The sequence below is a fragment of the Talpa occidentalis genome, unplaced genomic scaffold (genome assembly GCF_014898055.3).
Source record: "Talpa occidentalis isolate TD23 unplaced genomic scaffold, MPIMG_talOcc4v2.1 talOcc4.7, whole genome shotgun sequence".
Classification (NCBI taxonomy): domain Eukaryota; kingdom Metazoa; phylum Chordata; class Mammalia; order Eulipotyphla; family Talpidae; genus Talpa; species Talpa occidentalis.
The window spans coordinates 55,253,441-55,271,653 of record NW_023605083.1 but is presented as its reverse complement, the minus strand read 5'-3'; the positions used below and the strand labels follow the sequence as shown (position 1 = coordinate 55,271,653).

The 18,213-nt window shown below is 39.8% G+C and overlaps 1 protein-coding gene across 2 annotated transcripts in view; it reads left to right on the top strand.

Annotated features, from left to right (window-relative positions):
• Positions 1 to 750: 750 nt before the first annotated feature.
• The window catches only part of TEX10 (testis expressed 10), a 37,297-nt gene continuing 19,834 nt past the window's right edge, over positions 751 to 18,213 (top strand). Inside the window, exons 1-7 of one of the 2 annotated variants that reach the window (XM_037493692.2) lie at positions 751 to 922; positions 4,248 to 4,436; positions 7,520 to 8,232; positions 8,609 to 8,852; positions 13,017 to 13,129; positions 15,376 to 15,614; positions 16,218 to 16,353. In XM_037493692.2, coding sequence (XP_037349589.1) covers positions 4,257 to 4,436; positions 7,520 to 8,232; positions 8,609 to 8,852; positions 13,017 to 13,129; positions 15,376 to 15,614; positions 16,218 to 16,353 — 1,625 coding nt within the window. In that variant the 5' untranslated portion in view covers positions 751 to 922; positions 4,248 to 4,256. Of the gene's footprint in view, positions 923 to 3,442; positions 3,930 to 4,247; positions 4,437 to 7,519; positions 8,233 to 8,608; positions 8,853 to 13,016; positions 13,130 to 15,375; positions 15,615 to 16,217; positions 16,354 to 18,213 lie in introns of those variants that run through there. The other variant, XM_054689379.1, reaches the window with a different exon arrangement.

Here is an 18,213-nt window from a genome sequence, read left to right as displayed (position 1 = left end):
CCAGGCCAAAGCCAAAGACACTGGGAACTCCAAATCCCATCACCACCAAAGGGAAGGTGGCTGGGACCTGAGGGTGGGGTTAAGCAGCCAGGTTGCTATAAACCCAGACACGTGGGCTTTGGAGGGGTTCCCCATTTTGACTCTCTGCCAGCTCGCAGCGTCCGGCCAGCTCGGAGAGTGCTTTTTGGGTTTCCAGGTCGGCGGATCGGGTAGGACGCATTAAAGACTTTATTTCCCTGTTTTCTCCCTGAGTTGTACATTTTCCTTATTTCCTTTTCCCTTGTACATAAACCTTTTATTAACCTTTTGTGTGTGCCTGTAGTGGAGTATTCATAAGTCCCTTTAAAGCGCGCGGGTGAAGACCCACAGCCAGACAACCCATTCCATATCCGGGCTGCCCTACAACAAATTCACTTCGACAAACACTCTTCTTGGAGTGTGAGTCCAGGTCTGAAAAACAGTGGTCTGGTGGGGAATGACAAGGTCCACTCTAAAGTATCCGCAACCAGAACGCCACCCTCCGAGGAGCAGGCGGGAAAGCTGGGGCGGGACCGCGGGCCACGCCACGGGCCAAGCTTCGGGCCGCCCGGCGCCTCCCTGGCCCAGCTTCCAGCCGCGCTTCCCCAGGCCGGGGGCTTCCGGCGCGGCCCCCTCCTCCCGGGGGCGGGGCCTGCGCGCACGTTCCCGCCTCCCCGGCTGCGCGCGGCTGCGGGCCGCGGTCACGTGAGCGCGGCGCGGCGGGGGAGGGGCCCTGATTTCCGGGCGGAGGAAGGCGATGCGGCCGCGTGAGGACGAGGCGATTTGAAAACACGCTCCGGGAGCGAGAGGCTGAGGCCGGTGGCGCACGCTGTCGCCCGGTGGGCTTCTGCTTGGACGCTCTTCCCCCTCGGCCTCCGCGCTCAGGTCTCGGCCGGGCCCTCAGGTGAGCGGCCGCCGCCCGTCGGGCCGGGCCCTCCTGGGGCGCGGGACGGCGCACGGGGCGGTCGACCCCCGGTTCGCGGCCCTGCCGGGGCTGGGCCGGGGCGATCGGGCTGCGCCCCTCGGCGGCCGGGCCCCGGACTCCCTCCGAAGCGGGGCCTGGGTGCTGAGGGGGGCGATGCGGGGGCGGAGCGCCCCGTGGGCGTTAGAAGAGCCTCAAGTGACTGGGCGGGTTCGCGCCGTTTCGGGTCCCAGAGACTTTCAGGCCGGCGGTGTTACTGAGCAGGGCCCAGCTGCCCGGGCCGCCCTCCACACTTTCTTAAGCCCCCGGGGTCTTCACTTTTGGGGTGCAGGACAAAACACGGGGGTGGGGGGCGTTAGGATGAGCAGTTGTCTCCCAATACTCGCGCTCGCCGTCCTGGTGTGAAGGGTTAAGCGATTTGTACCCAGCTGAACCCCACTATCGACCCGCTGGAGTCGCCCCTGTCTTGGGGCGCTTGCCTTCTGGGAAGTCTGGTACCTCGATTAGCCCTCTGAATAGTTTGGGGGGAATTCATGAGCGTGAGGATTGGAGATGAAATTGTCAAAAGCCGAGTGCAGTGTGCTTTCTTGTTATTTTTTTTTGGGGGGGGGGAGGAATTGGAAATTAGGGAGAATTATTAATAGAGTAGCAGACAAACTACTTAACTGCTTGGGAATTTGATTCGGTCACAACCCTAATACGGTAGGGTCTCTCTTTTGTTGAAATTAGCAGAAAAAGATGTGCAGTAGAAATAAATAATATTCAGTTCAGTTTTAAAACCATTGGGGCGCCCAAGCGCGAGAGGTCCAGTGATGAGAGAATTTAGCCCAAGGCTGGAGTGCCTACCTTCTCTGCAATACCGGCTGCTTGTAAAAGTGATTTACTTGGACTGTTTGGTTTGCTGTGAAAAATCTTTGTTTTAAGTGAAGATAATAGAATTTGCGGATAAAACTGATGTAAAAATGTTCTCTGTGTACCATAGAAATAATCTAGCCAGCTTTAAAAGTCAAGAAAGGGCGATCAGCTCTCTAAATTTTCTTAACTGAGGGAAACCATTTGTGTGACTAATACAAAGTGATGGATAATATGGTATAAAATGGACAGACTTTTGGACCCCGATCAGGTCGTTAGTGGCTAAAGATTGTGCAGAGGTTTGGGAGGAATGGAGGAGAGTTAATTCATTCTATTTTTCCAAATTTCCTGTATCATTTGCTTTCATATCTAGTAATAGCTAGTAATAAAATTGTAGGGAAGCTCACAAAGTATGCTTGCTTAATTAAAGAAAACCATTTTTTTTTTTTTTAAATTAAGAGATTAGGTGAGTATTAGGGCTTTTTAGTTTTTTTTTTTTAAGGCTAGACTGGGTGGGATGTACTCTTGGGGTTGGGAGTAATTAAATAGGCAAACTATTTTGCCATTCAGCTCTACAGTTCTCATCTTAATTCCAGTATATATAACATAAAGCTGGTTTTGTAGAACTGCTCTTGTTTATAAATCTCTCTTGTCATCCTTAATAAAGGACTAAGTACTAATTTATGTAATTCATCTAATACTGTGCTTGATAAGTATTATCCTTGGGCCTGAGACATTGATAAAACATGTTTGTGTTAATAGCATCTGTGTTTAAGTGTGTGACACACTTAGTGTCATACAAAAATATTGATGCATTTGCACCTCATTCATCCTACCTCATATCTGTGTAAGGTATTATCAACATCCTTATTTTGTGGAGGCATAATGGGTATCACTAGAAAATGGCAGTCTGGATAAGAATTTACCCAGTTTGACTCTAGAATCTACTTTTGAGCTCTGTGATTAAATCCTAGTTCATGGGATTCCAATGTAGTAAAATCTTGGAATCATGTGAATTTTGATGTGTCTTAGGTGATTGACTTCTGGATTCCTCATACTTGAGGTTGGAACTTGAACTGCCATTCTTGCACCAGCCACTTAATTAATAATGCAAACCTTCATTTTCAAATTTCTTGTGGTGGTCTCCCCTTCCCCCCTCACTGGGCATAGGATAATTTTAACAGAGCAGGAGAAGTTTTATTTTGGAAGTAGTTACTCCAGTGGATTGATCATGGAAGGCAAAATTCATTGTTTTTGCAGTGTGTGGACAGGTTTCAAGAACAGCTGAATGGTTCAAGGTATAAGAGGTTATGTTTTAGATAGAGGTTGACTTGTGGGAAGATAAAACTAGAGAGGAAGTTAGGAAGAAGCTGATAATGTCAAGCTAAGGAGTTTTCACTGTGTGTGGGTGTAAGGAGCTACTGAAAGCTCCTAAGCCTTGATCTGATCTGAACTATATTAGGGAATATTAATGTATCAAAGTAACACATTGTAAATACTAAATTTGCAGGATGTTACATCAAATGTACCTCTTCTCCCAGCCGCATTTAAAAAAAAAAAACAAACACCCCTGTCAGATGGGCTACAGAATACTGGAGTGGAAACAGTCTAGGAGATCAGTTAAAGGACTTAAGGAGTGGGGATGGGTGGGAGGCACAGATCAAAGATTTTGTGTGTAAGTGGAAAGATTTACATCTAAGTTGAAAGAATGTGGTGAAAGGGGAAGGTACAAGATGACATGGTTCCGCCTGAGTTAATTTTTTTGTAACAGTGCCTTGCTAGTATTTGTTCTTTATTTTTACACCATATTTCCCTTTTATATTGCTTTTTTATCCTGTTTCTTGGGTACTGTTTCCTATTTCTATCTACCCTGAACTTTTCTGTTCAAAATGCTGGTCTCTTTATTTTGTGTCTATATGGGGCTTATCCTCTTACTGTTGATCTTTACTCTCTTTTCCTTATGAAATGCTTATTAACTCTCCTTGTTGCATACCCGAATCTTACCCATTTTTCAGGCTCCCTGACACTTTTCCTATTACAGGCTGCATTAAATTACATTGGTTTTCAAACTTTGCTTTGTTTTGCTAGAGGTTCCTCAGAGATTTCTAGGAGCCATGACCTTCCTACCAGATAGAAGGCAAGTGTCTCTGCTGACTTAGTGTTGTCTCCTTTCTTGCCACAAGTGTTTCCTTTTGGGCACATTGCTTCATACAAGGTTCCATGGCTAAAAAACCTTGACAAATCATTGGCAAGACTTAATATTGTTAATGACTCCTTTTTACAGTGTCTCTTGTTTTGTGCAGCAAAGGTGTTTGTTGCATTGGCATAGTCATTGTTACCCTTGATTCTTGAATTCTCTTTATGATTAATGACTAATATAAATGTTGGAAAATCTTTTTTGTGATTTGCCCTTTTTTTTATCCATTGTTTTTAAGAGTAATTATTTTTATTATAGCACTGAAGAATGACCAAAAAAAGAAAACGCCAAGATGATTTTCAAAAAGTAAAACTAAAAGTTGGTAAAAAGAAGCCCAAGTTAGAAAATGCTACTGTTACAAACTTTAAAACAAAGACCATTCATCTACCTGAGCAACTCAAAGAGGATGGAACACTTCCAACAAATAATAGAAAACTTAACATAAAGGTAAATCATAAATAATATTTTGATAAAATAAGCTTTTCTTTGAAGTCATCTAGAAAGTTCTATTGTGAAAAATTTAAACTGTTAGGGTTTATTTATGGCTGAAGTTTGAACTTATGTACTCACAACTGATTTTGCCACTGCATCTTTCACTTCTCTTCCAGAAAGACTTACTAAACTTAAGTTCACTGTGTTTTCTCCCTAGTATGCATGTTTGATGATTTAATATATCATCTGGAAATAATTGTTGTTTCCACTTCTTTTTTTAAAAAGAGGACCTTTCTTTATTCTTTTTTTTTTTTTTTTAAAGATTGATTTATTTATACAAGCACTGGGTACAGTCAGAAGCTTGGGAGGGTAAGAGAATTCACCAGAGCCAGAGTGGGAAACAGTATAGGCAGACTAACGATACACTGCCGAGGGGAGCAGCAGGTGGCAGGAGAGATCTGTGCGCCATGTGGGACCCTCGCCCGCTGGCCCGGGATCGAGCCGGCGCTGCAGAGGCTTGCAGGCAGCTTCGCAACCCAGCACTCAACCGCTGCGCCACCGAGGAGGCCCTGTTTCCACTTTTTTTTTTGTTTCCACTTTTTGATGTGCTTAGTGTATTTAAGTTTTTGATGTACTAGCTTTCCGTCTGTTTTGTTTTTTTTCCCCCAATCTTTAAGATAAGATCCTGTCATTCATTTGTGAGTCCTTGTAGTACATAGCTTTATTATAGGTTCATAGTAAATGTATGAAGTTTATAGAAGTTAGAATAATAGTTTTGGTAAGAAGCGTAACTGCTTTATTGAGATACAATTTACAGATAATAAAATTCATTTTTTTTAAAGATTTATTTATTTATTTTTAAAAGATTTATTTTTATTTATGCATACAAGAGCTGGGGTACAGGCCAGAGATGTGGGAGGTAGGAGGATCCATCAGAGACAGAGTGGGGAACAGAACAGGCAGCCTGACTGAAATACACTGCTGAGGGGAGCAGTGGGCGAAACAGGAAAGGTTTGCCTCGCCACGTGGGTTTCTCCCCGTAAAGCCGGGGATCAAACTCATGCTGCAGAGGCTGCGGATTGCTTCATAGTGCTGTGCTTAACCCCTTGTGCCACCAGGGAGGCCCAAGATATATTTATTTTATACAAACATTGGGGTACAGGCCAGAGGCGCAGGAGGATGAGAGAATTCACCAGGGATGGAGCAAGGAGCAGAATAGGCAGAAGGACCAAAATACACTGCTGAGGGCAGCAGCGGGAGAGACAGGAGACATCTGCCATGCCATGTGGGTATCTTCCTGGCTGGTTGGGAATGGAACCGCATTGCAGAGGCTGCGGACAGCTTCACAGCGCTGCGCTCAACCCGCTATGCCACCGGGGAGGCCCTAAAATTCATTTCTTTAAGGTGTACACGTCAGTGGTTTTTAATTTACAGAGTAATGTTACTACCATAATCTAATTTTAGAACATTTTTGTCACTTCAGAAAGAAACTCTGTGAATTAGAGATCACTCTCCATGTGGCTCTAGGCAGCCACTAATAAACTTTCTACCTGTATATGTTTGCTTGTTCTGCACGTTTCATACAGATGTAATCATGCAAGATGTGGTCTTTTGTTACCGGTCATTCACTTACCATGTTTTTCAGGTTCATGTTTGTTGTAGCATGCACCAGAACAGTACTTCATTTCTTGGTATTGTCTAACAGTATTCCATTGCATGGTTACGTCACATTTTATCACTCAACAGTTGATGGGCATTTGGTTGTTCCCACTTTTTTTTCCCACAGATTTTTTATTTATGCAATAGCTGGGGTACAGGCCAGAGGCGCAGGAGGGTGAAAGGATTCACCAGAGACAGAGTGGGGGACAGACAGAACATGCAGACAGACCAAAAGCACTTCTAAGGGGAGCAGTGGCGGGTGTGACAGGAGAGGTCTACTGTGCCATGTGGGAATCTCCCTGGCCAGCCAGGAATCGAACTCGAGCTGCAGAGGCTGTGGACCCCTTCACAGCGCTGTGCTCAACCCGCTGTGCCACTGCGGAGGCCCTGTTCGTACTTTTTAACTCTTGTGAACAGTGCTGTTGTGAACATTTGTGATCAAGTTTTTGTGAGGATATATGTTCTCTATTGCGGCCTTTTAAACTCCAAAGGTTAAATTATATTAAAAGGTATTTGAAGTTAAAGTTTTTTTCCCGCAAATTATGTAAATCATTCTACAAATAAAATTGTCAAATGTTTTACTCTGAGTAAAACAAACTTATACATGCTGGAGACCACCTGAAATAGGCAGAAACTATCTAAGTTAAAAGTATGTAAATATACTTAGTAGGTCTTTAAATAGTGGTAATGATTGCTATTACTTTTTTTTATTTTCATATATATTTTGATATATACTTTTTATATATATTTTGAAACATATATTTTCAAAAGGGCAGGTTTATTATAAAATGGAGGGAAGGATGCTTGCATAGACACAATGAGCAGAAAGAGCTGCTCCTGAGAGGGCCAGGTTTGTTAAAAGAGAGACCTGCATAGTCACAGGTGGGTAGTCTTGAGTGGAGAGTTGCTTCTGCTGCTTTGCTAAGGGAGAATGATGGTGAAGAAAAATACCTGCATCGTCATAGGTGGGCAGGAGAGCTGCTGCTGATAGTTATCACTTTATGATAGGTGTCTAAGCCTGCATGTAGGTTAATTTCAAAAACAAAATTAACCAAACATTACATAGTGTTTTTATTAAATCAAAATGATTTTAAAGATAAAACTATTTTTTTATAATTCATTTATTTATATATGTCTTACATCATTGTTCATTTTTGTACAATGTTTGCTTTCTTTTCTCAGGTGTAGTCCCCCTAGAATTTCCACCACCAGTTCACCCGTGCATCATCACCATAATCCTTTGTGCTCTTCTTGCCCTCGTTAAGATAAAAATATTTTTGATCTTAATAAAGGCTAAGTAATGTCCAGAAGATATATACTGAAGCATTTTCCTGAGTGTTACTTTGTTAGCATAATTTTCACTTAGCATGTTTATTTGAAAATGATGTAATGTGCATATATGAGTACCTAAATATTGTTTTTAAAATTTTTATTTATAGGATTTGCTGTCACAGATGCATCACTACAATGCTGGGGTTAAACAAAGTGCTCTTCTTGGACTTAAAGACCTTTTCTCTCAATACCCATTTATAATTGATGCACACCTTTCAAATATATTAAGTGAAGTGACTGCTGTGTTTACAGATAAAGATGCTAATGTACGATTAGCAGCAGTTCAACTTCTTCAATTCCTGGCCCCCAAAATACGAGCTGAACAAATTTCTCCATTTTTTCCTTTGGTAAGTGCCCATCTCTCTAGTGCCATGACTCACATTACTGAAGGAATTCAGGAGGACTCTTTAAAAGTTTTGGACATTCTGCTGGAACAGTACCCAGCTCTGATTACTGATCGTAGCAGTATATTGCTTAAGAATTTTGTAGAACTTATTTCTCATCAGCAGCTGTCCAAAGGACTGATAAATAGAGACAGATCCCAGTCCTGGATACTTTCTGTAAATCCTAATCGGAGACTCACTTCTCAGCAATGGAGGCTGAAAGTCTTAGTGAGACTCAGTAAATTCCTTCAGGCCTTGGCAGATGGATCCAGTAGGTTGAGAGAAAGTGAAGGACTTCAGGAACAAAAAGAAAATCCCCATGCCACTAGCAACTCCATTTTTATCAACTGGAAGGAACTTGCCAACGACCAGCAACACATCCAGGTTTATGAAAATGGGGGTTCACAGCCAAATGTCAGTTCACAGTTCAGGCTACGGTAAGGATTTCAGTTATGTCCACAATCAGTTTTCCTATATTGAATTATAACTGCTGACCATTGATGGCTAATGGTGGGAAGACATACAATTGTCTTTCTTATAGTTTTCATAGTTACTCATGATATGATTTTATTTACTGATGGGAGGAGTCATTTGAATGTATATTAATTTATTCATTTCTAGCAGAGCCTATTGAGAAGTAAAACGATAATCTTTTGGCTTTGTCATCTTAGAATTTCATTTTTATTGGTCTTGATCAATGTAAATAATACATGGTGCTTCATTTTACTGGCATTTTATATTTAAGATTTAAATTAAGGAAGGAATAATTTTTAATTAATAATTTTTTTTTCCATTTTTACCCTTCCTGATTAGATACCTGGTTGGAGGATTAGGAAGTGTGGATGAAGGCCTGTCATCTACTGAAAGTCTCAAAGGATTTATTGAGATAATAATTCCATTGCTAATTGAGTGTTGGATTGAAGCTGTGCCTCCACAAGTAGCTGCTTCTGTTGGAAATGGTGTAGAACGAGAACCTCTGCAAGTTATGCAGCAAGTTCTTAATATTATTTCCCTTTTGTGGAAACTTTCTAAGCAACATGATGAAACCCATAAATTGGTGAGAACTAGTGGGTTCTTTGCTTTTTTAGTATTGTCTTTTATCATAAATAAGCAGATTAGAAAACTGCTTTACTGGTAATTGGTTAGGCATCATCCAAAGAATTGCCGGGGTTTAACTGTAAACTTGTTTCTTTTGTTCAAAACTACAAATAAAAATAGTTTTGTGAGAATATTTATTATCTGAATATGTTTAAATTTTTTAAGTGAAATTCATAACTTAATGTGCTTGATCTCATTGAATATAATTTGCTTTAGTTTTATAATGCATTTATTGTTTATAACAGATGTAGCTACATTCCAATGTCTGGAGGCCTTGTACAGGATTAAGTTGCTTATTTGTGTTAGTCACATTGTCAGGTTTGGCAGAAATGGACTAAAATGAAAGTCTTAAAACCAACCCTGAGTTGTTTTTAAACTACTAAGTTTTAGAGAAAAAGCTACACACCAATTTACTTAGTCTATTATAGTTTTTTTGTTTTCTTGCTGGAGGATGTAAGAGCAGAAAACATTTCACAAATTACCTTTACTGTAGGTAAGCTATAGTCATAGGTACAGCATAGCCATTTCCTACTAGAAAGCTGATAGTAAATAAATTTCTTGGTGAGTGAATGTACTCATTCTTTGGGCAACTTTTTTTGGGGGGGAAATCTTGGCAACTTTTTAAGTGTTGTGGTGGAGTGAAGCTAGTATATAGTGCATGATTCAAGCAAAAAGGAACAAATTCTAAGATTAATTGGTATAAAATTAATAAGGTAGCACACATTAAAAGAGCATCTGTAACTGTAATACTTTAAAGCTTGAAGTATTTGATTTAGAATTCATGGGAGGACTTTGGACAGGTCAGGTATGAATGCTTGGACTTGTCTATGTACATAAAAAATGGAGAAGTCAGTTATTTTTTGGTTGTGTTTGATTCTTTGTTTATTCAAGCTGAAGTTCAGAAGAGTTAGTAGACCACGTAAAATAAGACAAAGGAATAGGTTAGAAATAGTATTTGATAGTCTTCAAAAGCACTATGGAAATAACACCAAGGAATGGATATCTTTTAAGAACTTGCTCTATTGCTTGTTAGTTCATTACCCATCGAATATAGGGATGTTTTATGAATTGTTTTTTCAAATAGGCATTTTATTGTTACAATTTTGAGCTGTTCTGTCTTATGATTAGTTTTATCCATTTGTAAGAAGTTGATTATGATTGGGGTAATAGTGTATGATTTTACGAAAGCAAAGCTTGCTGTCCTTTGTAGCAATTAATATGTGGTATAGTCTAGTGACAGTAATTAATACATATAGTTTCTTAGGGACGTATGTATTATTTGCAGCCTTAACTGGGTCTGTTTTCATCGAAAAGACTAAGAAAGTAAAAGTAATGTTCAGGTGGACTGTAAATACTAATCTTTCCTCTATTTTTTAAAAGTGGGAAAATAAATATTCCAAGCTATTTGGTGTTTGGTTACATAAGGACAGTGATAAATTTTTGTTACTGCTTTAGGGTTAGTATTGCAATTATACAGTATTATTGTAGGAAATTTGTAAAATGCAGATTTTCATGCTTGCTACTTTTTCTCTTTATGTTTTGTCTTTCCTGTGAAAAAGACATGGTTAGATGTAAACATGCACAGAGCTGTTAAGTAAATGTAGCTGTTAAAATAATTAAAATTCAGCTCCTCACTCATATTCCCTACATTTCAAGTGTTTGATAGCTTCATCTGGCTAGTGGCTACTGCATTGGACGTGCAGCTAAATAACAATTCCATCTCGGAATACAGAGATAAACATGATTAGACTGGTGTTCTCCCTTGCACTCTTTAGATAGATGGTAACAAATTTGTAATGTCAGTACTAGAGAGAAAGATAAAAGAAAGTAAAGCAGGTGGGCAAAGAGTGTGTGCTGAAACAAAAGAGCTACTTTGTTTTGTTTTTATGCAGTTTTTTTTTTTTTTTTTTTAAGATTTATCCATTCATGCATACAAAAGCTGGGGTACAGGCCAGAGATGAGCGGGGTGAGAGGATCCACCAGCAACAGAGCGGGGAACAGAACAGGCAGACTGACTGAAATACACTGCTGAGGGGAGCAGTGAGCGAGACAGGAGAGGTCTGCCTCACCATGTGGGTTTCTCCCTGGTCAGCTGGGGATCAAACGGATTGCTTCATAGTGCGGTTCTCAACCCCTTGTGCCACCAGGGAGGCCCTGGTTTTTTTTGTTTTTTTTTTTCCCTAAAGATTTGTTTATTTATTTATACAAGAACTGGGGCACAGCCCAGATACTCGGGAGGGTGAGAGGACTCACCAGAGACAGAGCGGGGAACAGAACAGGCAGACTGATGAAATACACTGCTGAGGGGAGCAGCCGGCGCTACAGGAGAGGTCTGCTGCGCCATGTGGGACCCTCGCCGGCAGGCCAGGGTCAAACCGGCGCTGCAGAGGCTGCAGACAGCTTCGCAGCATGGCGCTCAACCGCCTACGCCACCAGGGGAGGCCCAGTGGAAATTGTCAGTGGACATTGTCAGATTTCCACTAAGGCTTTTTTTTTTTTAAAGAATTATTAGTTACTTTAATTTTCTTCATTGTGTTTTTCTATATTTTCCAAAGATGGGGAGCTATTTTGAATAGCTGCTCAGGAAATAATTTCTGAGAACATGACTTTTGAATGTTACCAAATAAAAGTGAATGAGTAAGTCTTGTGGAGACCTGTGGAAAGAACATTCTAGGGTTAGGGAACAGCAAGTGCAGAGATCCGGAAGTGTGAACTAGTTTGACGTATCTGAAGAATGGCAGGAAGGCGTATTCAGGGGATGTCCTGCGAGGATGATAGATAAGGGAGTGAGACTAGATAATGGGAGAATCTGTGGCCTATGATAAAGAGTTTGGATTTTAACTTGAGAGTGGTGAAGAGACTTCAGAGGTGAGAAGAGTGGCGTGTTCTGAATTATGGTTATTTAATGCATTTACAGATTGAATTCCCATAAGATATTGTGTGTTTGTTGCCCAATTCTACCAAAATTTAAGCTAAAAGTCAGACCATCTATCACATGTCTGATTAGTCCTCTCCTTACATACACATCTGTTCTGTTTCTTCCTCTTTGTGTTATTTGAAGTATGATTTATGTTGTAGAAGATCATCTTGGCTGCTGTATAGAGAATTGATTTTTGTTTAAAGAAATAGAGCATTTTGGAGGCTATCGCAGTAAGGGAGGTAAGAGACAATGGGCTTAGAGAAGAATGGCAGCAAATATTTGAAGTAATGAGAAGCAGCTGGATTGTGCATAGTAAGGGGAAAAAAGTCAAAAAAGATGCTTATGTTGTCCATATGACAGAATGAATTCAGTTTTATGTTAAATTTAAGATACTGTTGGAAGTCCAAGAGGAGGTGTTGGGTATATACATTTGCAGGTCAGGAAGAATGGAAGAATCTAGTAAAGAATTATCAGTGTTGTAGGGTGAGCAACTATTTAGCATTTTAAATCCTTGCATATCATGATCCCCTCAATATGAAATCCCTGACAAATGAAATAGAAGGGATAGGAGGGAGTGAAAATGTTGTAATCTGAAATTAGATGATGTTTCAGGTGGAGATACTGATATATTCACCAATAATGCTGAAGCATTTTAGAGAAGTGCATTTTTTTTTTTGGTGAAACTGTCAAATACCTTTAATGGTAAGTAATGGAATTGCCAGGTATTAGAGTTATGATTATAAATGAAACACTAGGTAGAAGACTTTCTTGTATATTTTATAAATATTGCATTGATTCAATCAGAATTTCCTCATTTTATTCTCTTCCTCTTTTCATCTCTTAAACAATAGATAAGATGCAAATAAAAGTGGGCCTCCCCTGGTGGCGCAGTGGTTGAGCGCTGGGCTGTGAGGCTGCCCGTAGCCTCTGCAGCACCGGTTTGTTCCCCGACCGCCGGCGAGGGTCCCACCAAAAAAAAAAAAAAAGCGATTAATTAGCACCAAGAAGATATGGGCGAAAATTATATGCCATAACAGTTTATTTTGATTTTAAAATTTATTTGCATATTGTATCATGAATAGGAGGTATATTATAGTGGCAGATTTATAGTTGAATGAATATTGACAATTTGTGAAATTTTTGCTTTCATTTTATTGGTTATTCTAAATTATTGTAGATTCTAAGCTTTGCATATTTTAATAGGAGTCATGGCTTCGAAAGAATTATCTTATTGATTTCAAGCATCATTTTATGAGTCATTTTCCATATGCCTTAAAAGAAATAACCAAGCACAGAAGGAAAGAAACAAATAAAAGGTATGTGATTCTTTTCCACTTTATAGACCTAAAAAGCTGTTTAACCTGAAATTATCAGAAAATAATTGGCATTGAACCAGAACTTTCTACACTGTGAAGTGCTGATACCTAGATATTGAGAAATAAAAGAGTATGATTAATTTTGAACAAGTCACTTTAAGCTGTTTATTCATTTTTAACTTGTAAAGTGAATGTTTTTCGCTAAATGAGTATCAAGTATCAAATTATGTAAATAACTTGATTTTAATAAACTTTGCTGAGGTAGACAGTTTTAGAGAAGTAAATACTGAATCTAAGTGAAAGTATCTTACATTTGTGTAGTTATGATCTGACATATATGAGGAAAGTAGTAACAAAGTCAAAGTAGTAACAAAGTCATCTTGAAGGAAGAGTAATTGTAGAAAAAGTTTTCTAAAGTAATAAAGAAAGGGTTATGGCTTAGAAGTTAGTATTTAAAATGTAAGCATAGAAACTATTTAAAATGTTTACCTTAAGTATAAGCAGATAAATGTGAAAACAAGTTACCTAATAAAATTTTATAAGCAGATACAAACTAGAACATTTAAAGTGTAGGTCTCCCTAATGAGCAACACTTGCAAGGAATCTTAACTTCTGTCAGAAGGTTAAGTTTATCAAAGGGAAGAAACTTCCTAGAGAATCTTTGAGGTTCTTTGAGCAGGATTCAAAGGATATGCATAGAATTGAAATGTCTGTTCCAGGCAAATGAACTTCATTCATTCTCTAAACTTATTTTTGGTTGCTATATATATTAACCTTGATGGTAAGAAATTTTGGGTGTGTAGACTGCTAGTTATCTGTCCCAGTTTTCATTCTCTCCTCTTTCAATGATAGAATTCCCACATTTTAGCTGGGCATATAACTACACAAAAAATGCATAGCTTCCTTTGCAGCTAGTAGTAATATTTCCTTCCCTATATGTTTGTGATTCTTTGTTATTATTATGTCCTTAGTCCTCATCCTTTAAAATTGTTGGTCTGAAATATTTTAATCCACTTAATTTTTTTTTAATGAGATAGGCTGTAGTATTGAATAAACTACAGTCTGAAGTGAGTGTTTTAAGTTGCAAGTTTAGTTTTTACTGAAGTTTTTTGAAATTTCAAGTATTGAAAATATTGATGTATCTTATGTGGCTAGAATAAACTGATTTCAATATGTTATAGTGTCTCCAAATGACTTTTAAGATTACCAAGTAATGTGGGCCTCCCTAGTGGTGCAAGGGGTTAAGCACAGCACTGTGAAGCTATCTGCAGCCTCTGTAGCACGAGTTTGATCCCTGGCCTGCCAGGGAGCTACCCACATGGCACATAAATAAATCAATCTGTAAAAAAAAAAAAATTACCAAATAATATTATAATAAAAATTATAATAATGTAATAAACAATATAATAAATAATAAAGTTACAATAATATTATAATTTACCTTTATATATGAATAGCAACCTGGATAATGAACTGAGCAGTATACAGTTTTTTTTTAAAAAAGACTTGTTTTATTTATGCATATAAGAACTGGGATACAGGCCAGAGGTGCAGGGGGGTGAGAGGATTCACCAGAGACAGAGTAGGGAACAGAACAGGCGGATTGACTGAAATACACTACTGAGGGTATCAGCAGGCGAGACAAGAGAGGTCTGCTGTGCCATGAGGGTAGCTCCCTGGCTGGGGATCAAACTCGTGCTGCAGAGGCTACAGCCAGCTTCACAATGCTTGTGCCTCCCCTTGTGCCACCAGGGAGGCCCTGAGCAGTACACACTTTGAATGCATGCCTTAACCCTGATTCTATTATGGTTTATTTACAAAACCATATTTATGCTCTAAACCTTGCCTACATACAGTTTATTAATTCTAGAAGGAAATACTCTTTTACTTTTTTAAAGATTCATTTTTATTTATTTATACATCCAAGAACTAGGGTGTAGGCTAAAGGTATGGGAGGTGAGAGGATTCACCAGAGAGAGAGTGAGGAGCAGAGCAGGCAGATTTACTGAAATAACACTGCTGAGGGAAGCAGCAGGTGAGATAGGAGAGGTCAGCTGTGCCATATGTGGGTTAGCTCCCTGGCCGGGGATCAAAGTCATCCCACAATGGCTGGTGCTAGCTTGATAGTGCTAACTTTAATCTCTGTGCCACCAGAGAGGCCCAGGAAATATTTTTTTTTAAAAAACCCATTAATAAGAGTGCAAGTGGATGTAACACTTTATTGATGTGTGTGCCTTTGTTTTTAGCATCAAGCATTGCACGATTCTCTCCAATAATATAGATCATCTCTTACTGAATTTAACACTGTCTGATATCATGGTCTCCCTGGCAAATGCCTCAACTTTGCAGAAGGATTCCAATTGGATAGAGATGATAAGGAAATTTGTGACAGAGACCCTGGAAGATGGCTCTAAATTAAATAGTAAGCAATTGAACAGATTGCTTGGGGTGTCGTGGAGGTTAATGCAGATACAACCAAACAGAGGTAGGTGATACTGCTTTATCCTTATTTTAAGAGAAGTGTTCTTATGTATATACATGTATTATTGATGGTCTAGGTTTGAATTGATGATTTTCAAATATTCTGTGTAGTCAAGTTAATTGCATTCAAACCATAAATGGTAGCTAACCTAATTATATAGGTCTATCTGTACACTGAAATCATCCTTTTTCTCTGAGGATAGCCTACTGTGAAGCAATTCGGTAAGATTTCTAGTAGATTACAGATTTGGAGTTAAAGAAGGTGTAGATATTTTTGAGAAGTAATGTCCTTGAGTCTACTGAGGAAGAAATACCCTTTTCTAATTTGACTAGAAAATTGAGAGCTTTATCCTTTGAACTATATAGAACGAATTCTGTCTAGGTTTATTGCCCCCTCGGAAAATTTGTACTGTAATGTCTAGTTGGTTTGATTTGTATTAGGCCAGTTGCTGCGGGGTTTTAATGGTAGTCATCACTTTATGGTTAACATCTACTTTTTCATCGGAATGGAATGAATTATATGTTTTTTTTTTAAAGAGGAATTTGGGGGGGGGCTTGTGAAATGTTACTGATTCATATGCCCCGTTGTTTTTCTCTCTGGTTTTAGAGGCTACAGAGTCTCTCATCAAGGCAGTTTATACATTATATCAGCAGAGGGGCCTTCTCCTTCCAGTTCGCACTTTGTTACTGAAATTTTTTAGTAAAATCTATCAAAAAGAAGAACTGAGATCTTACAGAGTCAGGTAAAGTTTTATTCGTTATTTTTCTTTTCTTTTTCTCACTGAGTAATTATGTAGTGTAGTCTTTAAAAAGAAGGGTTACTAAACCTTTGAAAAAATTACCTTTTTAAATCCTTTTGATTATATTTAAGAAGAGAGAAAACTTTTATAAAGAAGCATACATATGCTATTCAGCAATCAAAAAAGATAAACTAATGCCATTCACAGCAACATGGAAGGAGCTTGAGGGATTATGCTCAGTGAAATAAGTCAGAAGGAAAAAGAAAAATACTGGGATGGCTTCACTTATAGGAGTAATATAGGGGATCAAGGAAAAACAACAACAAAAATAGACAGCTATAAATTAGAGACATTCTGCAGTGGAGGGGAAGGGGAAGGAATCAAAATGAGGTTGGGAAGAGCACAAGGGACTATGGTCATAGTGCACGGGTGAATTGGTGGTGGAAACCTCTATGGGGACTACACCTGAGAAACGAAAGCAAACATCGTAAGAAAGGGCCTCCCTGGTGGTGCAGCGGTTGAGCGCTGGGTTGCGAAGCTGCCCGCGGCCTCTGCGGCGCCGGTTCGATCCCTGGCTGCTCCCCAGCCACCAGAGGATTGTCTCACATGGCGCGCAGATCTCTCCTGCCGCCCGCTGCTCCCCTCAGCAGTGTACTTCGGTCCTTCTGCCTGCTCTGCTCCCCGCTTTGGCTCTGGTGAATTCTCTCACCCTCCCGCGCTTCTGACTGTGTACCCAGTGCATGTATAAACAAAACAAACAAATAAATAAAACATGCCTCTATAAAACAAACAAACAAACATTGTAAGAAAAAAAGTAGAATTGAAAAAAAAGAAACAAAAAAGCATACATAGTGCTGCTGGTAATTTTTATTTATTTATTTATTTATCTTTTCAAAGATTTGTTTTATATATTTATGCATAGAAGCACTGGGGTGTAGGCCAGAGGTGCAGAGGATGAGAGCATCCACCAGAGACAGTGGGGATGAGAACAGGCAGATCTACTGAAATACACTACTAAGGGGAGCTACAAGCGAGACAGGAGAGGTCTGCTGCGCCATATGCTTCCTGGCTGGGGATTGAACTCATGCCGCAGAGATGATAGTGCTGAGATTTAACCACTAGTCTCCAATAATTTTTATATGCATAACTGTAGATAAAAACTTCTTTGGGCATGTATTTCCACTTGTCTACTTATAACTAAAGGACAGGACAAACAACATAATAGCAGCCTCTGACTTTTCTTTTGCTTCCTATAAAATGATGGAGGGGGCTTCCCTGATGGCCTAAGGGTTAAGTCTCAGTGTTGTCACCTGAGGCCTGAGTTCTGTCGCTGTCCAGGGGGCTAACCCACATATGGTAGCAGACCATTCCTGTCTCGCCTTCTGCTCCCCACTCGTCTCTGGTGGATCCTCTCACCCCTCACCCCTGCCCCCACTATGGCTCTGGCCTACACCCCAGTTCTCTACAAACACACATACACACACACACACACACACAATGATAGAGGTTGAACCAATAATCCTAAATCACATATTGGATTATATGGTATAAGAATGAGGGCAGTAGGAGATGAGGAAAAATTTCTGGCTTTAGTTTGGTGCTGTTAGGTGAAATAGGTAACTCAGAATGGGAATAAGAAATTAACTTTTTTTAAATTTTTGCATAAAAGAACTGGGGTGCAGGCAGAGGCACTGGGAAGTGAGAGGATTTAACAGAGACAGTAGGGAGTGGAACAGGCTGAACTTAACTGACGTACACTGCTAAGGGGAACAGCAGGTGAGAAAGGAGAGGTCTGCTGTGCCATGTGGGTTAGCTCTCTGGCCGGGGGTCAAACTCAGGCCCTAGTGGTGATAGCACTGAGAC